The 27078-nt window shown below is 41.1% G+C and overlaps 2 protein-coding genes across 11 annotated transcripts in view; both read right to left on the bottom strand.

The window, feature by feature from the left end:
• LOC119899738 (endonuclease V-like) overlaps positions 1–1467 on the bottom strand; it is a 95557-nt gene extending 94090 nt beyond the window's left edge. For all 9 annotated transcript variants that reach the window (XR_005443904.1, XR_005443903.1, XR_005443902.1 and 6 more), the window contains exon 1: positions 1308–1467. Coding sequence is in view for 5 of the 9 variants with exons in the window: in XM_038714428.1 (XP_038570356.1) it covers positions 1308–1351 (44 nt within the window). In the remaining 4 variants the exon portion in view is untranslated. The remainder of the gene's footprint in view (positions 1–1307) is intronic.
• Positions 1468–2699: 1232 nt separating this feature from the next.
• The window catches only part of si:dkey-237i9.1 (SEC14-like protein 1), a 36642-nt gene continuing 12263 nt past the window's right edge, over positions 2700–27078 (bottom strand). Inside the window, exons 3-16 of one of the 2 annotated variants that reach the window (XM_038714423.1) lie at positions 19244–19393; positions 18887–19018; positions 17056–17184; positions 16274–16547; positions 15874–15983; positions 14136–14325; positions 11753–11841; positions 11394–11464; positions 10308–10479; positions 9915–10049; positions 9634–9768; positions 8744–8995; positions 8444–8622; positions 2700–5605 (exon numbers count right to left, since the gene is read on the bottom strand). In XM_038714423.1, coding sequence (XP_038570351.1) covers positions 5500–5605; positions 8444–8622; positions 8744–8995; positions 9634–9768; positions 9915–10049; positions 10308–10479; positions 11394–11464; positions 11753–11841; positions 14136–14325; positions 15874–15983; positions 16274–16547; positions 17056–17184; positions 18887–19018; positions 19244–19393 — 2124 coding nt within the window. In that variant the 3' untranslated portion in view covers positions 2700–5499. Of the gene's footprint in view, positions 5606–7031; positions 8034–8443; positions 8623–8743; positions 8996–9633; positions 9769–9914; positions 10050–10307; positions 10480–11393; positions 11465–11752; positions 11842–14135; positions 14326–15873; positions 15984–16273; positions 16548–17055; positions 17185–18886; positions 19019–19243; positions 19394–27078 lie in introns of those variants that run through there. The other variant, XM_038714424.1, reaches the window with a different exon arrangement.

Genomic DNA, 27078 nt, shown 5'->3' with positions numbered 1-27078 from the left:
ATATACAGAATGTGCGGTACGAATTTACAGTAGTGCAATGGTATGCTTAGATGAAAGGTGCGGTTAATAGTGCAGTGGTGTCAAAGTCCATGACGGCAGTGCAATTGGTAAGTGTAGCTGGTTCAGTCCAGGGGATGAAGGTGAATGTTATAGTAAACTCAGCAGTCTTTTCAAATATAATTCTGTAGACATCCAAACAACTTACTGTAAATGTTGTGAACAATGTTTTTCATGCTTGTTCAATGAATCAAAAACAATCAATGAACATGCACTTGTGGAACAGTCGTTCCGAGACACTAACAGCATCCAGACGGTAGCCAATTAAGGTCACTTTTATAAAATCTTAGAACACTAAAGAGACCTCTCTACTGACTCTGAAAAACACCAAAAGAAAGATGCTCAAGGTCCCTGCTCATCTGTGTGAACGTGCCTTAGGCATGCTGCAATAAATTGCAATGTCTGTACTGTGAGACAGCTTTACAGGGAGGCAGGAAAGGCAGCTGATCGTCCTCGCAGTGGCAGATCATGTGTAACAACACCTGCACAGGATTGGTACATCAGAACATCACCACTGCAGGACAGGGACAGGATTGTCACAACAACTGCGCGAGCTACACAAGGAGCTCACAATCCCTCCATCAGTGCTCAGACTGTCCGCAGTAGGCTGAGAGAGGCAGGACCGAGGGCTTGTGGGCCTGTTCTGTTGTAAGGCAGGTCCGTAACAGACATCATTGGCAACCTATGGGCACAAACCCACCTTCGCTGGACCAGACAGGACTGGCTCACCAGGGGAGATGGAGGCCACACAAGACTTAGTTTTTGATTTTGACCTCCCTTTGTTCAGGGACACTTTTTTCAATTTCTGTTAGTCACATGTCTGTGAAACTTAATTCGGTTCATGTCTTAGTTGTTGTTTGAAGTTCATACAAATATTTACACATGTTGAGTTTTCTTCAACTAAAAGCAGCTGAATGTGAGAGGACCTTTCTTTTTTTGCTGACTTTATATCCGGGCTGAGACATCCTGTGGTCTGCACTTCTACTCAGGGCATTGCATGTCAACACGCCTCTGCTGGACTCACAAATACAAACTGACAAATCACTGCCCTGCTGAGGACTGGTGGCATGGTGACATCTGCAGCACTGCATTTGTTTTATACAGTCTATGGGTTTTACCAAGCTCCAACTTCAGGTAAGTGACAACCACAGGTGACAACAAGTAGCTACACTGTGGAGATAAATTCCAGCAATATCACGTGCACTCTCTGTATTTAGTTCAGGTACATAATGTAAGAATAGCACTCTGACCTCTCCCACTGCTTCACCAAATCTTCGTCAGGAGGAGCGGACATTTGTTTCGGGCCTGGTGAAGAGGAAGACACCTCAGTTGGAAAGGGAAGTTTGTTTGTTTGTTTGATAATCACGGATATAGGAGCAACGTGAACAAGCAGCGCCAGTGTTGTGTCACCGTTTGGCTTCCGTGTACTGACGCCAACGTGACGGCGGAGCGGTGATGTAATGTGGGTAAATCCTGCCATCTGTTGGCCAAAAGTGCAAATTACAGATAAAAAATTAAAAAAAGACTGCACTGTATTTTTAACAGTTATCCAGACAATTAATTCAGTTATTATGTTTTCTTATAATATCAAGCCACAAATATTTGATGTATTCTCTCTTTAAGTGACTAGGCAGCTGAATTTGAGTGTGATAATACCAGGACACTGAGAGACTGACCACTGAGTCAACTGAAGAGAATGATCCACCAGAGAAGAGAGATATTGGAAATGCTTGATGCACTACGGTCTTATAAGGCTTATAAAGGCACTAAAGGTTCTACAGGAATATGTAGGACAACAGGATGTTTCAGCTGGGGTTGCCCCTGTAATGGTCGATACGTTGGTCCTCCGTTCGGTTCCAGCTGAGGACATCTCTCCTTCACCCCACATTTACACTGTCAAATCAAAAGGCAAAAATGCTGAAAAATCTATTATGCAAATGCTGAAATATTCCTGTGAACTTTGGTGTACCTCGGTTCTTCGCCCTTGTTTATAAAGTGGAATTAATTTCTAATGCCTCACAAGTCATACCGATAATCACACCAGTATTAGAAAATTAGAGCCTACCCTGACTGCTGTAAAGAAAATGGATGTCACATGACTTCCTGTTTAAATTCTGAACAAACAGAGATGCTGGGTCATGGGCACCACTCTGCAGACGTTATTTGAATCAGATTACAGTATTTCTTCACTATCATGTGATCTCGCAACCTTTGTGTTACTTTCCCTTTCCTCTGATCTGCACCTTAAAAAAGTAACCAGCATTGCATTTCCCCCTACATGCTGTAACACCGACTTGACCTCACACACCGCAGAACTGGCAGTACTGACGATTCAGACTGAAAAGCAGCAATTTGCAATGAGGACAATAAGGTCAGTGGGGACAGATTATCTTTTTTGATCATTAGTGAAGTGATGCAGCAAACATGAAACCCAATTTTATAAATCTAATTTATTAAAAAGTCATTAAAAAGTGAATGCAGAGCGACTACAAAATGTAGGGAGACACATTAACACAATTTTCAGCTATTTCAATCTCTAGACAATAAAACAGTCAATATGTTAATATGTAGTTAACTTCATTCATAACAGGCAAAACTAGCAAAGACACATAGAAAATGTAAATGAACGTGACACAAGTGTATTTTTATTTTCCCATAATTCAAGTTTAATTGTTTTCAAAAAATGTAAAGGCGCCATATTCTCATTAATTGAAACATGTACATATTACATAATTCCTCACATCAAGGTCAAGAAAAGATATGCAACGATGTCAGAAAAGGAGGCGGAGAGACAGAAAGTTTTAAAGTCCAGACAAACAGTTATAGCCCTCATTTGTCAATGAGATCTTGATGAAAGAGTCAGAGGTGCAGGAGACAGCAGTGAATTTAATAAGAAAGGAAACAAAAACATCTGATCTGAGCACACTTCTTCTTTATGCCTATGGCTTCAAACAAGGTCCACTCTGCTTTCTGAGATAGACACAATGAAGTGTTTGAAAGCAACACAGCAAAACTGGAGTGTACAAGTGACAAAGAGCAGAAACAGAGCCAAAAGGAAGTGTAAGAGTTGTCAGGTCTGGATCTGATGTTACTTGTTTCATCATCAGCCGAACCATTAAATGGAAATCTCCTCAAGGAATAACCAGGTGAAGGAAAGTCAGTCGTGTGGTTCTAGGCATGCTTCAGAAAGTGAGAAGAGGCCGAGTAGAGAAACACACCTGCCGTGAGGGGCAGAGATATTTTACAGGCATATCATTTAACCCCACCGTTTCCAACATTCATTCTTTTACACACTCAATAGCACACAATCTGAGGAGGTCCTTTTTCCCCCCCAGTGAAGCATTTCATGTTATTGCAGTTAATGACATATAGTTCCCACAAGTTAACCCTTGACCTTTCATTAATAGTTCAAAATGTATTTAAAAACAGGCAGGGTCAGTATTTTCAGGAGGATGATTCCCATATAAGGAGAAAACCTCTGTGTCTTATCGGTTTGGGGTTTGTTTGTTTTTTTGCTGTCAGCTGCACTCGGCAACCATGGCAACAGCATGCACTGACTCATGGTAATGGTGATCATTTCTACATAAAGTCATCAATTCTTATCAACCACATAAACTGCATTTTAAAAACCACTGCATGGACGTGTTGTATTTAGAAATGATCATTCAGCTCACAATCGTTCATCTATTAAACAGTAGTGACCTTGAAAAAAAAAGCAGGTACGTTTCTAAAGTGATGCTTACAAAAGGCTAAAATGGTATTTATTGACACATGACTCTTAAAATGGCTATATCTTAATTACTTTTTTTAAATATTAGATCTGTAAACCCAATCACCACGTGAGCACGCAGTACCACAACACACTGCTTCAACCCCATCAAGTACTCATCTCCAAAAAAACAGTAACAAACTCCAACAAACACTAACACATGTACAGTATCAATATGTTCTCCACTGGAGCACCATCTAATGATAATCACAAAGTAACATTCATCCCTAATGCACGCTGAAGTCTACATCACTCTGGAAAAAAAAAAAAATAAGTGGAGAATGATGGCAGTTCTGCACAATTACAACCCTCCAAATTCAGACATTTCATTGGTTAGCGAGCACTAAGCCAATCAGTAGCACATTCACAAATCAGTGACAAGGCATCTCCTTTACGACTTGATTTCAACTGGAGCTCCTCGACCGTGTAGGCGCTGGACAGAAAGCCAACCAGCTGTCGTCACTCCAAAGAAAATAAAACATGTCCAGGAGAAAATCTGGCGAGTTATTTTTGTTTCTCTCCTGACAGAATGTTAACAAGAGACGAGAAATGATAAAGTTGTTGCCACAGAATTTAGCTGTTTACTGGCTCAGTTTGCCCGTATCTGTACACAGCTTACAACAACAAAGGTGGTCATCTGCAGTCAGTTCCCATGATCCTCCACACACATATCTTAATGATAAGTAGAAATATTTCACACAGTAGGAAGTCAAACTCGTGTTATTGCTTTTAGCGGATTATTTCGCCAAGACTCAGACCCAGGTCAAATACTCAAATGCTTTTCAAGGTGTGATAAAGCCCTCGTGAGACGGACGGGCGGGGTTTGCCACATAAAACAACAACGTGAGCGACAGAAAGCTCACACAGCCACGGGAAAATATGTTTTTTTCCCCCCGGTAGCTGGCAACTTTGCTGACACCATCTGCATTGCCGTGATTCAGTAAGCTCCACCCACTCCGTAGCTCCGTGCAGTTTAAAATAACAAATTAATTGCATCATATTCGACCCAGGTCTAGTTTAGAGTTTCCCAGACCCACCCACACTTGACCTATAAACAATTCACCAGATTGAAGAAACCCCTCTGGTAATATGGCAAACACTGTGCGTGTGGTGGTGTTTGCATGTAACAGCACATCCAGTTTTTCAGCCAACGCACATGAATGAGGTATGCGTCGTCTCAGTACTGTATTTGTGAGTGTAGATGTAAATGCATATATGTAACAGTGCCTCCAGTGTCTTCAGCCGGTCCCGTTGCTCCCAGGATGAGAATATTGCTTCTTTCGGCTTCCAGTGCCACAAAAGGTGTTTCAGCTCTTGAACTTCAACCTTTCCACCCTGTGCGGGACACGACGCAAACAAACATTCTGCTGATGCTCTGATTCAAATTACTGCCCAGCAGAGATGCCAGGCACAAAAAAAAAATATGACCTTTGTGCAAAAATCAGCCCTTTAAATTGTACATATAGTCTTTTTTTCTTTTTGCCTCAGATTTTTTTTATTTTATTCTTTGTCTTCTGTTTGTGCAAGCATGCTTCAGTTCCATAGAGACTTGCTGTGCAGTAGGTCAAAAGACAATGAGGAAGGGCAGGAGAAGAATTGTGAGTTGATGGTAAGGGCAGCATAAGGGGGAGGGGGGAGTGATTGTGGGGATTGGAGTCTTAGGCTTCCAGTTTCTACCTGGAGATCATTGAGCTGGACTGTGATTGACTGGAGGAGGTGGTGGCGGCACTGAGCTGAGAGAAACCGCTGTGGCTCGACTCCAGGCTGGTCATCGAACCCCTGCGGTGAGAGAGAGAGACTTGTGAGCGGACACAAACACTCTTCCGTTAACTTCACATGGGTGCAACACCTGAGCTACCGCAGTCTGCCAGTGACTAACTGAATGCGCTCTGTGCGCACGACTCGTGCTCATGATGCAGAATCATGCAGACAGATCAAACCTGCAGGAGGGAGATTAATTCAATCTCTGAGTGGCCCACAACGCTCAGGATTTGTTGCAGGCTGCAACAACAAATAGTGTTTCAGGTGGAAAAAGGTGGATGTGTTGTGAGGATATCAACCTCACAAGTCTTTGCTTGTTCTGGTGAAGTATTTTCAAAAACACTACAATGGAAAAGGGTTCTTGTTAAGTATTTCCACTCTCTCACATGCAAACCAAAAAAGCCTTTGGTGTTGTGGCTTCCTTACATGTTTGAAGGCCTAGCTGCCCTTTTTTGTGTCTTGTTCACATTAAATATCAATTTTTTGATAAAGCCCCTGTCTATGATGTATCATATAGACCTACAGAATGTATGAAAGCACATGAAAATGCACTAGCACGTTTGTATCAAACAATCTAATGACATGCAAATATACATAATAATACATTACAAGGTCAAGTATCACAATTTCTTACCACAACTGCCCTATTTTGCATTAAAGGTTATTAACCTGGCAATGGCGCAATGGATAAGACTATGCCTTTGGTGTGAGAGACCCAGGTTCAATCCCCCACTGTGACCCATCCATTGTGTCCCTGAGCAAGACACTTTATCCCTAGTTGGATAATGTAACCCACCCCAGCCTGTTCACCCAGCTGCCATCTGGGAAGTGCTACAGGAAGTAGCAGCATTGCACCTTCATAAGGCCATATCTTTAAAGCAAAACAGCAAGGCCCTACAGTTTTGCATGTTAAAGTCTGCCAATGTGTTAAGTTATACTGGTGCGAATGACTGAGCTCTGACTCTGATTAGCACAGCTCAGTGTACAGAACATTCAGGTAGCAGCTTCTCATTTTCAGCCTGAGCTGATCGTCGCTTTTAAATGGAAAACGGCAGGTCATATCAGCTGTCGCTAACTAACGCATAATTCCATAATTAACTTGATAACAGGCTGAAACTAAACTTTGGGGTTTGTGTGCTCTCTGCAAACACTGCGTCTGTAGTCAGCCAATACTTGTTTATGAAGTAAAGGAAACATCAGTCCACCAGCTGACTGAGTTATGTCAGTTTCAGGGCTCAGAATATCTCAGTAAATATTTCATTCATATCATACCAATTAGGGCTGATGAACGATTTGGGGGGGGGGGGGGTCTAACTGCAATTATTCTGCCAGATATTGTGATTATAATTCGATGTGCTAAAGTTCAATATTCACCGCCAGTCTGTTTTTGACAGAAGCCGCAGTTTCATAAAATAATCTCCCTGTGTCTTGTGCATACTGTATGTTTAATGTAAGAAAACAACAAAAAAAACAAAAGAAATACACTGATGTTTATCAGGACTGGGGCCCAAAAAATAAATGTAAGCACAGAGTCTTGAATGGGTAAAGTGATTATGAACAACTGTGATATGTGACCATGTAAAGTTTTATTTAAAAAAAATCTGAAATAGTGAAAAAGTTACATCTAAGGCTCAAGTGTGACTTTTTTTTTATAAAACCAAACAGTCCAAAACTCAAAATCACTAAATTTTAAATATATATATATAAAAACTGAAAAAACATCACCAAATCATTACATTTGAGAAGATGGAAACATGGCATTTCTGCTTAATAAATTAATCATTGATTGAAATTTATTTAAATTTTTTTAAAAGACGAAAAATAGGTTGATCTGTTCATAACTATATCCAAAATTTCAAGGTTGGTGTTGGTGAAACTTCAACCAGATGTGCCAACAATTAGCAAAAAATCCCCTTCAACACTACTAGAATGAGTTAGATGGGGATCTCAAGTCAGTTTCAGAGGCCGATGTAAAATGAAACAGCAGGTGCACTGAAAGCACGGTGACCTTCAGTAAGTTGGTAGTATGAATGGATGAGTGCAGAAAAACAAGTAGAAACTTAAGCAAACATCTGTGAGAAGGTATACAGGTGCACATGTTGCGTGTGCATACTTTAATAGCAGTAGAGCACCAGTGTGCTGAACTTAACACAGTCTAAGGTTCCTGATTTTGTTAGTCATGCAAGCAGGGTGACTGAAGCCAGCAAGGGGAGATTTAGACTGTAGTCTCAGTGCAAGGATTCTTACCAAGCAACAAGATCCTGTTATGCCAATGCTAACAAAAGCCTTAAGCAAAAAAAGATGCAAATAAGCGTCTCTGCATCAGCAGCGTGAATGTCATTGAGGGGGCCATTCAAATTAGCAGCGATGATGATGAGCTAGCGCTAAAAGGAAAAGGGGCAAACGCTGAGCCACTTACAGACTCCGCACATCACAGCAAGCCGTTCTTCACAGGAGGAAGACAGAGCAGGAGGGGGAGGAGGAGGGGGTTGTGAGCGATAGAACAGGAGCGGATTGGACAGAAAAAGATGGATTAAAGGAGTCTCCAAGGGAGGGAAGCATCCTCATTTCAAAACTCTGGGCCTAGAAAACTCTTGATGCTCTTAAAGCTTTTCATGGCGTCACTTAAGCAACATTACAGATTTAAATCATCCAAATATCAAATGTCATCACAGCACTATGTGGTAGGTTGTAGAGGGGGAAACTGGAAGAAGGCTGGAGTGAAAAATGAGCAATCACAGGAATAATGTTTGAAATTAAAACTATCACATAATCATGGCAAGCAAAACTATGGACACATAGATACGCTTCATATGTGGACACAAATGCATGTCTTTCACTCACGCGCAGACTAACCTGAAGTCCTCAGAGCCCAGCACCTCGGTGTAGTACATGACTTTGCACTTGTGGGAGGAGACCTGCAGGGTGGCCAGCACGTCATCCACTCGGGGCAGGTTGGTGGCCGAGCAGGCCGGCATGTTGTGGAACTTCCACTGGAGGATATAGAAACCTGGCCACCGGGTAATATGGGAGCCCTGAAGAGAAGACAGATTGACAGTACAGACAACTTCAAAGACTGACAAGCAAAAACAACACGAATATTTTTAAAAAACAAACAGGGTATTTATGCATTAATTCAAGATTGCAGAACTTCACCTGCACGCTCTCGCCCTCTTTGCAGGTGAGAGGAGACTCCACCATGCTGTAATCCTGCCCCAGTGTCCATGACTTGTCAATAAGCTGGACATTGTTACCTCCCGGGGAGGTAATGCCGTGGGCTCCCAGGGGGTCCTTACGCGGAGGCTGGGGGGCCCGTTTGGAGTGGTAGATGTTGAAAACCACATCACCTTTGCACATGTCAAAGTCCCAGGTGATGACCGAGGAGGCGTCGATGATCTCAATCAGAAGCTGGTTGGGAAGAGAGGAGGAAGGGAAGACAGACAGACATGGGAAGATCAGCAAACGTTGAAATGAAATAAGAAGAGATGTTTCAGGAGAGAAACATTTCTCTCTCTCTCTTTAGCTCTTTTTTTCCTTCACACATATCCTTTCTTGGTTACAGGAATAATGCCAGGGCACTATAGCTGTAAACCTTGCACTGTTTATTACCGTCATTCGTAACAGCGGTGTACTTAAGGAACTGAAACGCATACTCATGTTTTAAGCAGCAGCCAGATGTGGCAAAATAAAGACCCCATCAGTGACAAGAGCAATGAGAGAAATGAGTACACATCTGTTTGTGAGGTTATGAACCATTTAACACGAAATAAACATTTCCATTGTGTGGCGATGCATCTCTCCCTCTGGTATTAATGATGTAACGTGATTAACTGTATGTCACTGCAGACAGATTACATTTCAAAGCCACATTTATTCCACATCTAAATTCATCCACCACATCCAACCACCAGATGGCACCACTTTCAACAAAACCTCCATCACAGGCATTATGCAGCTCTCTGTTGTCCTGCCCTACATATTCATTTAAAACAAACCCAAAAGCTTTCCATCGTTTCTTCGCACGTTGGTGCTCTGTTAGGCCTCACCTCGTGTGGAGCTCCCTTGAACACACTGGCGCTTTGGTAGATCGTCTCAGTCCACAGGCGAACGTCTTCATTCTCAAGCTCCTCGGCTGTGCGGTACATCGACTTGGGAACGAGACCGCCTTCTGGTACCTCACACTGTAGAGAAAAGGCATGCATGTACACGCATACAACTGGGTCAGCAAAGGAGGTCTCAATGAGGGGAGCCTCATGTCCCAGAAAGTTCATATTCAGAATGGACTCGAATGATAATCTGAGAGCTTAAATGTTTATCAGACACTGACCATACACTCTCCTCCCAGGAAGTCAGGGATGATCTCCTTGTCTATGTAGTCCACCAGCCCTCCAGGACCCTGGTAGTCATTGCCTGCGTAGATAAGGAACTTCTTGCGGGTGTTTTCATCAATGAACGGACTCACCTAAGGCAGATGGATGGTGGTTAGGGACACACTTAACTGGTTGCATCCTAGTTATTGCATTGCAAAAATGGGGGTTCAACATAATGTTTTTTTCACTTGCACGGTGGTCAGAAATCCACTTGTCAATTTTTATCATTACTGTTGAGCCCTGATGTAGGACAGTGAAGTTGACCTACACACTAGGATTCAAATCTATATAAACTGGTACTGTGAGAAGGCTTTGCCAGATTGTTTGAGCCTGTATCTCCTGGATCTCACCAGTGTCCAGAGGACAGGGAAAACTCTGGGAGCTCTTAAGATAAGCAGCCGTCCCAGAGTCTCTGGGTAGTTGGCCTCCACGACCTCAATGATCCTCAGCAGCGCCTTGACTCCCGGTCGCCACAGGTGACGCATGTTAAGCCCCTCCAGATCAACCAGACACGTCCAACAGCTACAGAAGAGAGAGGGGATTGGAGTGTGGATAATCGCACGCCACAGACACACACTCATACACAACTGGGCTACGGTCTCCTTCTGGCACCTGTCACCCTGAAGTGAAGCTTAAGTGGTGAAGACAACGCCTGCTAATTCGGGAAGTCATTCATAGTTCACATTCCTTCCTGCATGGCTCTTATCCCTGCCACCTCCTCCTGTTTGAGAGGGCTGACAGATAGCAGCTCTGTTGCCTCCACTGCTGAACAAAAGCAACTAGCTTGTGTGCAGCTTGGTGGTCAAAAAAAAAAGGAGTGACATCTTTTCCACTTAATCCTGATTCTATTGATCTACATCCACATTTAAGCTCGTATTGAGAAATTAGCACTGATGTAGGGATGCAACTGAAGATTATTAATCATTATATATCGTTTATGTTAATGGATTAATTGTCAAGGCAATGGTATGGTGAACTCTGACCTCTATTCTTGGGTTCTTGCTTACTATTACTCTTATTCTAATTAGTATTTTTTTATTGCGTTCTAGCCTCTTTAGCACAGATGCAAAACTGCTCCATGGAATATAGTTTATTTCTGTTTACCATTTTTACAATTGCTTTAATTTGTATATTGCTTGCTCTGTAGCAGAGGGGAACTCTACAGGTCTACAACTTGTTGTATTGTGACAAATACATCAACCATGTACACCACCCTACATTTCACAGCACATACATAAATATCAAAAAATAGCAACAGATGCCCATCAAATCACTACTTTCTAGGGACCAAGCTGACTTCAAATTGCTTGCTTTGTTCAACCCACAGTCCAAATTTTTTGCGTGATAAATTACTTAACCGATTATCAACATTTCCCTTGATCCACTAAATTGAAATTTTTTTCCCAGCTCTACTTTGTTCCACACTGGCGGTTTACCTGATGGGTCGACCAAACACCTTGGTGTTCTCCTCACAGCGTCTCAGACCCTCCTCATTAATAGACAGCACCTATAATAACACAACATGAACTCAGTGGTCTATTGCAATCTTACATTTCAAGCATTTGGCACTCGTAACCTGAGTGACTTACAGTGAGTGCAACATTAGAAATAAGCAGACTATTTATATGTATTATATGTACTGTATACTGCCTGATATTAATACACTTGTCAGGACATGCCAGTTTCCATTCATCCTATAACCTAAATACCAACCACCAACTGCCTGACCCTAGAAACGTATCGACCTACACAGATACACGCGAGCTTCAAGTTTGTTGCGACTTGTGTTACATACATGTCTGAGTAGAGACTCCTCTCCGAGAGCACGGACCAGCCCTTTGGTGTCCATCTGGCCCAACCTCAGGATGTACAAAGGACGCCCATCTAGAGGATAAAAACACAAATAATACATGATCTATCACACTATTTACATTCTCCAAGGTTTCCTGTTACATGGCAAGGTCTATGTAGTTTGCCTGTCTGTTCTGTAAGACAATAAGAAGCTGTGTACACTGAGAAATGCTCAGTATGTACAATAGATCTAAAGTAATAAAACAAATATTTACATGATCTATCATAGTATTTACATTTTCCAAGGCTTTATGTTACATGGAGAGGTGTGTATAGCTTGCCTGTCTGTTCTTCTGTTCTGTAAGACAATAAATGGCCGTGTACAATGAGAAATGCTTTCATCTTTTGTCCCTGTTGATCCCATACAAATGCTTGTGGAAATATTGAAATCTAAATGGCTTTTATGTACCCACATTAGTGGAAACATAAAAGCCATTTAAATTTGATTTATATTGTGAAGCTATGAATGACTTCAGTTCATGTGGCGTGTGTAACTTGAGTCTCCAAGAAACTGGAGAACTGAGATCTTCCTCTAGTTAACAGTGTAAGTATAGCCAGCTCTGACACAGCCTACATGAATTATAAGTGGAACATGTGTTGATGAATGCACGCACATGTGAGACTGAAGCACATTTAACTGTCTTGTTGTGTATGGCTGTAGGGTGTGAGCATTTTTTTTTTTTTTTTTTTTTTCCTGTTAATCAGTGTACCCCCAGGATTCTCAAAGTTAAATTTCAACAAGATCTTTTTTTTTTAAGACCTTTTTAATACCACCTAGGATGAAATTTAATATCAACTTCACTGCCGTATAATGTAAAATCTGTATGAATTCTAATTTTAAAGGAGGTCAAATTTTAAGAAAATTATTTACAAAGTTACATAAATTTAATAAAACATTTTATTGTAATACATTCATACTCACTGCACTTTGATAAGATAAAATGAATCAAGGACGTCACTTTGTGTTGAAAAGTGGTGGGGACATAAGGGTTCAGATTAGGGGTGTGACGATACTCTTAGCTCACATGCACCATTCACAATATTGGGTTCATGAGAACAAGACAAGATGATATTTTAACACAATTTTGATGAAATATTAAAGTCCTCCCCTAGAAAATCTGAGCACTAAAACACATCATTTTCTGCATTCTGGAGACATTTTCTGCACCAATTTATGGTAGAACTGTCTTTATTCATATCAAGTGATTGGGGTGACAACTCAAACAGAATATAATTCAGCACTCAGCAGCTTGTTGTTTTAGCTTAAGAAACCTTTTTTGTTTTTGTTTGTATTTGTTTCTTCCATCTTCAAACTGCCTTGCATGTTTTCTTATTGTGCAAATAAACCTTTCTCAAAGCATTAAAAATGTTTTATTTTTTTTTAAACATTTCTTCTGTAAGCCATTTTAAGAACATATTTAACAAATGCTTTAAAAAAAAGTAATGGAGACATGTCCCCAGTATCCCCAGTGTAAATGACACCTATGAAATGAATACAATATTTGTGCACTAACTAGATCTCTTAAGGGGTGAAATCAAAAATACAAAAAAATTGTGCAGTATGAGTTGTTGCAATTGCACCTTGGCTAGATAAGGTAATGTAATGTAATCTAATATGTTAATTGCTTAAGTGATTATTCATTCTATTCTGTATTGGCTTGAAAGCAGCGGGGATAAGGAGTTGCTCCGGTTCGTTTTTTTACTCGTTCCGGTTATCGCCGCATCTGGGTGATGTAGTTTAATGTGCATCAATCAGCATGTTTTATGTTTCTATTCACATAACGTTAGCCTACAACAGCGGCGCAACGCCGACACACAGACATCGTCCTCGTCTCATACACAACTATCTCTCCGTTGCTGTTGTAACGTTCACTGAACAGTAACCAGCAGGCGGGTCTTCCAGCTCTGCTGTTTCATTAGCACTTGCCGTAGTGTGACTGACTTGCACGCCGATCCGTTTTTTGTGCTAACCTCAGCGCCACTCCTCTCTGCCTCGTCCACCAACTTGTCCGTGTCTCTGGTTTTCTGAATTTCAGACACTTACCCATTCTGAGGCGACCACCTAACGTTAGCTTGTTAGTAGCACGTTTTGTTTTCTTTCCTGACTGATTTGCGCCAGAGATTGGATGCCAGAGCTCGTGCACCGCGAACACTCCACAGTCCAGAGCGTAGCTGAACACTGACGTAAAACAGTAACGTTACCTGTACTGCTGTATAACATCAGAGTCACACCAGACAGAGGAAATTGTAAAGTCACACAGACAAACTTATTTATGACATTACAGCATTTATTTAATCCTACGAAAGGAGAAAGAAAAAAAGCATACCTCGGTCATGGTGGTGCCATCCCCCGGTGTAGAAGTCCTGGAGGACCTGGGGTGAGCTCCAGGTCTCCAGAAGGTAGTCCACCTGGTGCTGCTTCCTCCAAGTCAGCGACTGGCAAAGGATCTCCCTTGCCTTGTCCATGTTGAAGTCCCTGGCACGCAGGAAACGCAGTATGTGCTCGTCCTTAGGGATCTGAATAGTAAGGGGAGAGCATTTAGCTTTACTTGATTCGTGAACAAATTCATGAAAATCTGTATATTTTTAAAAAACTTTAACACTACCAATGTCAGTCAACTGGTTATTATAAATAGCAGCGGTTTTCCTGGACAGAGAATTACGTCAAATTTGTCCCGTCTCCAGCTCAAGACAAAACTCTAAACACTATTTTCTAGCAACCGTTGCACTTTGTGGATATCGGTCATTTGTAAATGTGGCATTCGGCTGATGTGGTGGCGCTGTATCAAAAACAGTAAAAACATCCAGAGAGAAAGGAAAGAGAAGTCTGATTGGCTGAACCGCAGAGCTGGGGGCGCGACAGTGTTCCCGCTGTTAACGCATTTACCACACAGCAAAAGTAATTATTAAAAGAAAACAAAACCGCTTTTCCTGCCGTTCCATGTTTTAATATAGTTTTATATCACCAACAGGCTTTAAAAATAGTGTTTGTGAACACCTCAACAAGTGTGACATTTTTTTCCCACTTTATCGAATACAAATTCAAACACACATCTGCAGAACATTAGTTCATTGCAATACCTATATCTGAGAACATGACTGCCACATACAGTGATAAAAACAAATAATTTCAATTAGAAAGTAAAATAAACAAAAAATAAATAAATATTTTCTTGTTTAAGTATGAGAGGGTATTACTTTAAAATTTTAAATGCTTCAAAAAAAAAAGATATACATGTGTAAATACTATTTTGCCAGAGAAATTCAGTTTATCAGTATTTTGGTGTTGTCAGTTTCAGAGTTTAACCCCGTCACATAACTTGCCTCAGTAAGAACAAATATTACTGGGACTACTACAGAACGTTGCAGAGATACATTTAATATCCAGGATTTCAATCAGCTACAACGCAAAAGCTCCGCTGTGATGTTATATTTGATTTATCTTGCTGTTTGTTAACTGTGTAAATGAACACATTAGCTTTTATTTTGTATTTGACATGAAATATGAATGAAAATTAAAACTAGGACAGCTTTATTTTTTAAAGGATGCATCAACATGACGATTTTAAGTTTCTTATTTTATTAAATTATTAGAACTCCTCGTAATCAGGACGGTACCACCTCCGCCTCATTTAGAGCCAGGAAAAACCCTGCGGACAGACGGTAACTTGTTGTTACCAAAGGCTCATTAATGAGGCCCTCGGTGTATTACTAATGATATTTGGTAGGGGACCTTGCTGTGTTGTTACTATGTTCAACTACATCACCAGCTTTGTGGAAAATACACCAGTTCTGCATTTGATTCCTTGCCCTACTGTGTCCCTGAATAGACCATTGGTATTTCAGCAAACAGCAGGTCAGTTAGCCACATTAGCATGGAAAAAGTAGCTGATAGCTGTCAGACTAAAATATGATTCAAAATCTACTACAACTTCACCTCTGCAGATGTCCCTGACAATGTTGAACATAAGAGTTGGAGAGTAAGTCTTCAGTGTACCTAAAAGTTTCTATTCTGTTCAACACCATTATTATAAAAAGTGCAAAACCAAACACTCGAAACACTACCTTTCCCTTGTGAGTCTCCTGCAGCCATTTGCGAAGTCTGATCAGACAGCTCTCCTGCAGGGGGGTCAGGTCGCCTAGGTAACGTTTGATATAGTCTGCATCCAACTTATCTGCAATCAAAAACATAACACCTCCAATTAACATAACTCAGTCAAACACAAGGTGATTAATTTTTCATAGACCTTTAATGAAACCAAAACCCCAAAACAAGTTTTCAAGTGTGCATGCCCTCCATAAATAATGGGGTCTTGCTTTCATTGCTTTTGCTGTAAAACGGATCCTTTTTCTACTTTGTATTCTGCTGTAATTCTTACAGTGCAAAAAAAGATGTTCACTATTATAAATTAAACATGCTACAAGAGAGTGAGCTCTCATTTTTTAATAATCTGTAGGAACTGACCTTCAGGTGTACCAGCCAGGATCTCTGTTAGGCTGTCTGCCTGAAGGGCGCTGCTGTCCTGCTTGGTGTCCTGGGAGGTGCTGTCCTTGGTGTCGGTGGGCAGCGGGACACAAGCGGCGGGCGTGACTGAGAGTTCTGGGAGAACAAGTGGGCTGGTGGAGAGGCTAGTTGGCCTGGGGAGAGACAGGGGGACAGAGGAGGGAGTCCAGCGCGGCACATGGGTGATCCCTTCATCTTCTAGCTCCTTCAGGTAGTACTCTATGATTTCTTTTCCCTGAAAAATAAAAGTGAAGAAAATGTGTATGGAAAAATAGCAGGAGCGACATGATATTTAAAGGGAGAGTAAGTGAGTCTGCAGAATGAGTGTTGATATTTGAACTCAACTGCCAGACAAATACATATATGTACTTTATTCAAACCAAGAAAGACTGCATATTCATTTAGTATTTCCAACTGAAGTGTTGGGTAATTGGAACAGATGGAGAAAATAAAAAGGAATGCATTCAACATTGCCCACATCCATCCAAGGCAGATGACTCACATAGTCCATCATAGAAGACCCCTGTCCACTCAAAGTGATACAAGCTTATTTCGGAATTTACAGCATGAGACGGACCAACTGACTCATGCTTTAGTCAAGTTTCATAGAATAGATTGATGTCAGTTCTGCATAATCCATTCAACACCCATTATGCAGTATTCTGCAACTATCCATACACAGAAACTACAAAGTTAACATATATACGTATATGTAATGATCAGTTTTAACAACACACACACACCTTTTTGATACTGCTGGCATACTGCTTCATGGCAATCTTTTCCACAGTGCTCTCAAAGCCAAAGAAGGACTTGATGTCCAAGCTGGCGGTCTGCTCAAAACATGTCCAGTCCTCATTTTCCGGGTGAACCTGTACCAAGACACACACAAACATGTACTGTATAATATTAACGTATACACATGCAGAAACAAGATAACCAGGTTACTATGGTACCCACACACCCAGCTTCACTGGATGATTTTCACACTGTGCACTGCGAGTGGGAGTGTCAGTCTGTCCATATAAAATTAACCAGCCCACAGTCCATTTACACATGAACAGCTCAGAGCTAAAAAAGGACAACAAGCAAACACACAAGAACACGCATGTTTCTGGTGTGTGTGTGTCTGTGTGTGTGTCTGTGTGTGTAAAGATTATAAGAGCCTCATTTAGACAGAACTGAAGAAAATCATCAGGATTAGCTGGTCATTATCACTCATTTAAAGTAATACCAAGCACAATTATTTTCCATCCATCTTTCATCTGATTCCACCACTGGTTTGGCAGCTGTATGGGGGTGGTGCTTGAGATAAAACTATTTCTTTTTGGTATATTCTATGTATATAGGGCCCATAGAATGATGAACAGCCCTTCTTCCAGGACATCCTTGTAAAAGAGATTAAAAATCTCAATGGATTTCTTTCCTGCTAAAATAAAGGTAAAATAAATTTAAAAAAATTCTTCCATAGGTTCTTGCTGGAGGATCTAATGACACTTGTTGCCAGCAGATACCAACACATCAGTGGGTTGAACGGAGATGATGTACCCACAGCTTTGTCCTTCTTGGCTGACTCACCTTTATGATTAGGACTAAACCCAAAATACTCCTAAACAGGGGCAGAGGATGGTTTTTCACTAGTCCAGTAACGTAAGATGTCAGGTAGTTTCAGTGTCAGTGCACGCATACCTTCAGTAAGAAGATAGTGAAAAATAAGGAGTGCCTTGTTGCAGTATGTCAGATATTTTATCAACGTGGACCTGCATATTTTCAACATTAAAGGGCTCGGCATCAGGGCCAAAAACAAATTATCTATATCCATTTTGATTCAGGCTCCATCATCATTTCATTTGGAAAGAAGTTGAGAACTGAACTATTTCTGAAGGCCCTGTACTGGTAGCTTCATTACCCTTGGCTACCAAAATACTTCAGCTTTAGCTTGGTCCATAAGCTCTGTCTAATTGAGCTGTCCATCCCAGTTACTGTTAGCACAGTGGGCTAAAGCACACTAAAACATCTGTGTGGCCTTGGACCTAAAATTAGCACTCTAGTCGGTTGGAGGTTAATACGATGTGCTTGACCTCATTAACTCAGAGCACACCCAGTCATGAATAGGCAGATCTGAAGTTAGAGTTATGGATGCAGCACACAGAGGAAGACACGCTGGTTTCAGATCAGTACTTGAGAGCATTCATCTCGAACGTGTGAGGTCTGAATAATTCACACACAGAGGTGGGTTGAAATAGCTAGCAACATGCTTAGTGCAAGTCTAAACAAGGCTTTCTCTGCAGGGAAGCAGGGAGGAGATTAGAAGAGGCACAAACATTAACATGGGTGTGCTGGTGGCAGGTTGCCATTCTGCAGCTGCTCAACAGAGAGAATGTGGGTTCTCATTTCTCTGTGAGAATACAGATGTGTGGTTCTGTGTAACCCAACGGGTTGAGCATGTCAAAAAAACTCCCAGGGGTCTCCCTCTGGGGCCACCTGTACTACAAATATACACAAGTGTGTATTATAAGCTGCTTTTGGACAACAGCCTGCACTATACGGCGCAGTGGTGTGTGTTCTACTGACCGAATAGCAGCAGGTCTCATGGATGATGACCCTGTTGGAGAAGGTCTCATTATGGGATTCGATGTGAAGTGTCCTTTCTTTGCGGTTCAGCGTGTTTTTCTGGATGAAGTAGACATAATCTACACCTGCAATCTGCAAACCACACACACACCACCTCATGTTACAAGACTTTACACTGACATGAGACAGCAAAATCAAACTACTGTACATATAGCCAAAAATTAAGATACTCATTATAATCATTTATATAACTATCTCAACAATAAACTAAATATTTAATACTCTTAAGCAGTGGTATGAAATGACAATCACCCCATTTCATTGTACATTGTACTAACGACCTTATGTGCAACATACCCTTTTGAGCAGGCGTGGGGCGTCAACATCCAGGGCACAGCGGCGCTCAACCCTGTGGGTGGAACCGTCCTCGCTGGTCTCCTCTTCCACCACATCACTTGCCACAAACATAGGGATAAGGTGACAGGTTGGGAACCGGCGCTCATAGGCCTGAAAGAGGAAGGAAGAGCAGAATTGTCAGCTAACACATATTGGCTTTCGATCTTGGAAGATATATTTTAGGTTTAAAGTTTCATTCTAGCAAATGACATAGGAGGAAAAGAATAAAGGTTTCATTAAGTCCTGTATCGTCTTTCTACATGCCGTGCATGCAGGGGGCAGACAATTTAATATATTTTTTGCATTCCCCCCACATTTTCAGGACTTGGAAAATATTGTTTTTAGAAATGCTGAGGTTTACTTTAAGAAATACGACTGGAAGGCTCAGGATTGATTCAGCTTAAAGAATACCACACAGCTACAATAAGCTCATGTAATGCCAGCTTATATAAAATTCATTAGAAACAAGTTCACGTATTCTTTAAGAATGCAAGTATTGTGCTAAGAGGGACTGAAGAATCTGAATAGGTGGGAGAAGAATAGCTGTATGCAGCAAACAAGTGAGAGGCCAAACAAAAGCTCCTTCAACTTTGTACCGTTCCAAACTTCTCCCTCCAGCTAAGCCACAGCAAAGAATGGAACAGACTCAACTAAAGCACTTTTAATTGCTTTACAAAAAAAGGGCTCAATACAAAACAGGAGCCGCCGTGCCCAAGGGCAACACCAAGTCTCCAAATTATGTGTTCTTATAAATGTAAAACACTAGCAAACTCAGCTCTTCTGCAGAGGCCAGCCAGCTGTTATGCAACTAGGCTTTGGCTGGCACAATGTGCAGCAGCAGCACCCCTATCTTCCTCTTTATCGCCACCATTATCCCAACTTGGGTCTGACAGGCGTGGTTGCAAAACTGTCATGTCTAAAGACCCGACTAGATTGGTAAGACAACAGTAAACTGAGTGATATTCATGATAAAGTGTGCTGGAGATTACCAAAGTTAGTCATAAGTGGTTGCAAAACCGGCATGTCTAAAGACCCAACTAGACTGGTAAGACAACAGTAAACTGAGTGATGTTCATGATAACGTGTGCTGGAGATTACCAAAGTTAGTCATAAGGCTGAGCTTGTCTGAGACTCTTACGTCATGTATCCTTGCTGCATAAACCTACAGGATATTTCCTAATTACTAATAGCTTGTGAAATTCCATCCTGCAATTTAAGTCTCCAGGATATGAATGAGTGCATTTATCTATGCGTGAATGAGTAAATGGGTGAATGGTGGAGGTAAAAAAGGATCAGGGAAGCAAAGACAGACATTAAGAAAGATATGGGAAACGACCGATATTATTTATCTTTATTTAACCAGAAAGAAAAACTGTAGACATTAAAACACAACATATAACATAAACGTAAAACATATAACAATTTATGATGGGAATAACTAGTGAGTTACAAAGTCATAAAATATCAATATTTCATATATATTTACCACAAGTGATAAACAACAAGGATCGTCCGAGTAATCAATCGTAACATCTACAGCCAGTGTGTACAGCCTCCATGTCATTTAAAAGTAATTTAAAAGCAACCAGTGAAACCAGCTCCTGAAGATTCAGGACATTTTGCAGGTGATTCCAAGCGCAGGGAGCCGCATACTTAAACGCCCCTTTTCCCAATTCAGTCTGGACTTGAGGGACAAATAGTAGTAATAAGTCCTCAGAACGCGGACACTATTTTCCTGTGCCTTTCTTTTTGATGTAGGTTTGTAGGTGTGGGGGAAGCAGACCAAGAATAGACCAGACCAACCAACCCGCTCATACAAGAAGCAAATGATGAGTAAGGGCTCTAATGTGTGGGGAATGTGGCTGTGCAGTCCTATCAGTTGTAAATCTACCACTTCAAGGATGTAGACTGGAAACATACAGTTAGTCTGAAAGTAACAGTGCCATAAAGACAGGGACAGAAACTGAAAGAGCAAGTGCTGCTCACAAGACGTTTGTGGTCGGCTGAGAAAGTGTCAGCTGAGTCTCGCTGATAAAGGAGCTGTGTTCTATGGAGCACAAGACTAGGGCTGAAACGATTCATTGATTAAATTGATTTGATTAAGGCAGAAGTACTTCCTAAATAATACATTGATGAAATAATCTGTAGAAGCTTTGAGTACTAAAATCATTGTTAGCTGCAGCCCTACATAGGACAAATATGTCTCCTGTGAATACCATGAGAACAGAAATCACTGTGACGTACGATGGAGCTTAAAAGTCAGCAAAGGTCAACAGTAAGCTAAAGTTAGATATTTGAACCAGAGCCACTTGTAACGCCTGGTCTACTTGCATATCACGATCAATATACATCATCATCAAAAAAAACAACAACCTGCATTTCCACATAAAGATGCAAACACATGAGTAGGTTATGTACGTAGGTATGTAGGGCTGGGCAATAAAACAATAATGATAATTATCGCAATATAATTTTTCTCAATAATATGATGGGTTCAAGGTTCAATATATCATCAATAAATATTTGCTTTAATTCATTTGAATCACGACCAAATTAGCACTTAATTTTTCTATTAAAAATATTTATTTTGTTGAAAAAAGAGGCCTGAAAAAAGATTAACTAATCATATTTGTTGAAATATGTTCTACCTCATACTTGTGAAGTGATCCACTGTTTGGCATCAAGTGTTTGTCACATTCTGACCATAATTAACCATCTGGTTTCTTGAATTTTCACTCAGGTGCAAAAAATCCACCTTTAAACTTGAAAGAAATAATGATTTGACATATATCTTCATAGTTATTGATATCAAATGGTGTGAAATGTTTTTATCGGGATAACATTTTTGGCCATATCGCCCAGCCCTATCTGTATGTTCATCAGCACCAGCAGCTGTTGTTCTGTCTAAGTAGGCAGTCAGTGGGGTTCAGCAGCTCCTGGCATCCTGCTGCCAGGGCCACTGACCCACTCAGCTGCCCACTGTCCACGGACAGAGTGAATGCTGAGCTCTGTTTTTCTGCCCTGATGCTCTGGAACACTGGGCTTTGTCCCGCCATCAGCACAACAGCACCGACCGTAAACATCAGTTTCACCCATTAAAAACAACCACATGTCAACAACAAACTCAACCACAAACCAGCCATGTACTGTTAAAAACAAAAAAAACACTACTTTTCACTCACAATTGACTTACATACTGTACAAAAAACACAGGGTTCACTTACAGGAAGTAAACCACTGAGATGACCAAAAATACTCAGTCCGGAAGAACCTGACAAACTTAAACAAACAGCACAACTTGAGCTGCCCCTTTTGGACTGAAAACAGACCGACTTTTAGTGTTAAAAACAGGAAACGGGAAGGTCATGATATCAGGTTATTCCTCACAAAGGGAACATAATGGCATGCTGCTGGGCTCTTCTACTGTTCGACCCAGTCTGGTCACATCTGATCGTCTGACTGACTTTTGAACAAAATATGATACTAATGATGACAGTGACCTGCTATAATTAAAAAAATATAACAAACTTACACTACTCTGTCATATTAATTTTGCATCAATCTCTCAATCAGACAAATAACTACATTGTGCAACTTGTTGATGAAGTGGTGAATTCCAGTTAGTGTCTCAAATTCGATCCTTGGCCCTTGGCAAATACAGACTTTTGAAAGCACTTGCAGTTTACATAAGAACTTGTTTTAGTTAACAAAACACTGATGCAGCACTTCACCCAGGATGTATCAACTGACCTCTAACAGGATCTAGTTCATTCATCTGAACTGATGACTCCTTCAGTCGCACGTCACGTTCCGTTCTGAAGACATGAATCACAACCACAGACTGTATACAGCACACAGCTGAAAGCAAGTAAATTAACATAACACAGTCAATATTCAGCTCACTGGCATTTATCCAGGTGATTACTTAAGTCTATATTGACCTACAATTTAATGTTGGCAAACAGTGTGGAAGTGTTCCATTAAGAAATCTTTTCATTATCGTCTCATCTTCCCCACTATCAAAAAGAGAAACGCTGCTTTTTACTTAGGTAGCAACATTAGAACCTGCTGATTAATCTATTGCATTCAACAAGAGATGGATTTAACTAGGGCTGAACAATTAATCGTTTTCAAATCGAAATTGCAATTTGAAACAACGCGATTAGCAAATCATGACGACAGCGATTAAAATGTAGCTTAATTATATATCTGTCTCGTTTTAAACACTCATTAAGTTCCAAATTCATTCCGTTGTCATCCTTGTGTGACAGATCTGCTCGCCAATCACAAGCGTCACGTCACGCGTCTCCTGTTATGGTCCTACTCACCAATCAGAGCGTGTACATTTTACGAACGAAACTCTGTGCTCTGTGCTGCTTGACGCTGCTTCCGTCAAATAGACTGGCAGTGAATATTGAACTTTAAAAAATAAAATTACATCGCAAATCGAATCGCAATCCAATATCTGGCAGAGAAATCGCAATGAGATTTTCTCCTCAAATCGTTCAGCCCTAGATTTAACATTACATAACACTGCCAACACGACACGTGTCACTGTATACTTGACATGTGTCGTGCTCTATTCACTCCATCTAAAGTCCAAACAGTGCCCTGCGGTCATTCTTTAGGGGATAGGAGCAGGCATTGATGATGGCAACCCATACAGACACACGGTAACCAAACTCCACCACAGTAAATATTCATTTGTCCTTAGCCTCAGCTGTTTCCTGGAACGCTTTTGCACACTGAGATGGTAAAAAAAAAAAGAAATAACAAAACCTGTCCAAGTTTCCAGACTAGCTGAAACAAACGCACATGTGTAAGAAAGACTGGAAGAACATCGTCCTCCAGTCTCCATGGTGAAAGCATTTGTTCAGACACACCTCAGCTGGCCAAGCCGTGAGTAACGTTCATGGAATTTGGCTGGAGATTTTATGTGCTTTCCAGGAGCACATGAGAGAAAATACAAAAACAATACATGGTTACTTAATCCGCTCCTGCACACTCACAAAGAATTTCCCTTTGGAAAACAAGGCAATAAGGACATGGGTCTGGAAAACAAGACCTACTTTGCTCAGGAAGGAAGATTCAGGAAATCCAGGAGTTTCAAGGGCATACATAATATATTTTAAGACCACAAAGAGTTGCATCGTGCATATATACGTGTATAACGCAGTACCGGACGAGAAAACAAGAGTGCTGGCAGGCAGCCCAGCCATTATCTGGCTTCAACTTATGGCATTAAAATTTTTTGAAAAACACGCTTAAATATAGCTGTGAGCATGATCCAAACAAATCCAGGATATCCTACTGTGTGATACTTCTGCAGCAATCGCAATTTAAGTTTGGCAGATCAAGTACAGCTGAAGTTGTTTAACTGATTAGATGAATGAACAGAAAATGTATCCAAAACTATTTTAATAATCAATTCAATCAAAAACAGTTTCAGACATGTTTCTAAGACATGTGTCTCTGTTTACTGTAAAGTAATTTGGCCTTTGTAATTTGTTTGTCACCCCCGGCTCTGGGAATATTCACTATTTTCTGATGTTCAATTGACCAACCAATTACCTGATTAATGGAGAACATAATCAGATTATTTGACAGTGACAATCATTGGTAGTAGTCCTAAAGATCCCCCATTCACAGTGATGCAAAAATCATAAAAGACTTCAGTCCTATATGACCAACAAACAAACAAACAATTGCAACATTGCCTACAGGGATCCTGTGCACCCATAAGCTATTAGGGGAAAGAAAACAGAGGATAAACGGTAAACACATTTATAGGGAGGTGGTGCGAGTCCACCAATGTATTGCAAATACTAAGAAACACCCTCGCCAGAAGGCAAAGCTGTTGTAACGTAGCAACAGCTCTGATGCAATGTTTCTATCAATTTACAGATGTTCAGAAGAACTACAGGGAGCCACAAATTGAATGAACTGACTTGATGGTAAAATGTTCTGTTATCAAGTTTTAGAAGCCTTCACATGAACTTCAGTTACACAGCCAAAACCAAAATACCACAAACACACAGGGCTACTCTGTTTTATTAGACAAGACTATTCTCCTGTCGCTGCAGGACTACAGAAGGTTAAAGAAAACCTTGAGTGCCACTTCCTGGGTAGGTTGCATCTAATGCCATTTGCTTATCTCGTCAATCCTGAAAGCGAGACGAGGGTCAATCTGCTAAGGGTAAGATGAAAATCCTTGGCCTGTAGGTCTCCTGGCACTAACGAACACACCAACTTCCTTGGTAGCAGTGTCACATCTCTGGAGCTTATGAAAATGGTTGTGTAACAAGCCACCCGGAGGTCAAACTCTGCTATTTTTATTTCAGCTACATATACAGCTTTTCTGGTGACTTGGAAAGTGGGAACATTTTGATGGGGGGCACTCTTGAGATTAAGATACTTGATGAGGACAGCTTAGACGTGATGTCAAAACATTCCGCCAAACAACGCACGGAAACGCTCAGACGCGGCTGTCCATCTGGCCAAGTTCCCTAAGTATTCAGAGGAAATTCACAAGAAGAAGAGTAAACACAGACATGTTCTATTCAGAGGTTCAATCATTCAAATGTCTGAATACAGAACAAACAAATGTCTTTTGTTGGTGAAATCAAAAGATTAGGACGACTGACACGTTTATTCTCAGTTATGAAACAGTAGCATAATTAGATATTACACAGAAGGGATAACAGCATGTTTCAGCAAGTTCCTCCTAAGACACTTAAATTTCACTGCAGTATCTTTCAGTGTGCCACACATGCAGTCACACAGATAAATGAGGCCCAACTGGCTACATTATTGGAAGGGCTGCCACGCATAAGGCAGCTGCTCTCCGCCGTTTCCTCTTAAAAGACCCCAACACATTATGGATAACAAATACACAGCACCCCTTGACGTCAGAGACAAACAAACCTTGCTTTGACTGAGCGCTGCTGGCAGGGGTGTGACGTCATGTATCCAATGTGTGGTGGCAAAAATCTTTACGTGTTCTCACCCTCCACCTCAGGCAATCCTGTGGTCGGACCAATTGGGAACATCATTACAGGGGTGGCGATCTCTCTCACACACACACTCACCCAGTCACATATTTGTAGTGCTCATGGGTGTCAGTAATTACTTGTAGTGACTGGGCTTGTAAAAAGGAGGTTAGGATGCAGACGGGTGGACAATCGGGGTCACAAGAACATTTGATAGAGTAACAGGCCTAGATATTAGTGATCCACTCCTGCCGATCACTGAGCAACAGCAGGATGCCAGTGCTGACAAATGTCATCAAGTTAATTCAGGAGGTTGTCACAGGCACATGACCCGCTGCTGAAAATAACGGTCCAGTGAGGTGAGGTGAAAAAGGTAATAGTGAATGAGGTATGGAGAACGGCATATGGAGAGGAAAATTCCTCCCGGCTTTCATTTCAGAGAGCGAAGCTATAAACTCTAAACTAGGTCATCGACGAGGATGGGGGGGGGGGGGGAGCAGGAAAGTTACTCAGCAGGCAGCTTGAAAATTCGGGGTTTCTTGTAACGGACTCAAATGCACAGGGAAGTGTGAAAATCAAAAAGATAACTTTATTGATGGGAATGAGCATGTTACAGTTAAGACAGGCTATACTAGTTTAGAAAATAAGACCTCAATCATGCAGTAGTGAAACCAAGAAGAGAGAAATATTTCCTACAAGCTATGTGGTTTTATTTAGATTTCCTCATATATATATATTTGGTTTACACGATTACTACAGTTTCTCCAGAAATGTCTGGGTAATTCCATCCCAACACTAAAACCATTG

Source organism: Micropterus salmoides, unplaced genomic scaffold, assembly GCF_014851395.1.
Source record: "Micropterus salmoides isolate LMB-PRFRI ecotype aquatic unplaced genomic scaffold, ASM1485139v1 Ms_hic_scaffold_12, whole genome shotgun sequence".
Classification (NCBI taxonomy): Eukaryota; Metazoa; Chordata; class Actinopteri; order Centrarchiformes; family Centrarchidae; genus Micropterus; species Micropterus salmoides.
This window is presented reverse-complemented; position numbering and strand designations above follow the sequence as displayed.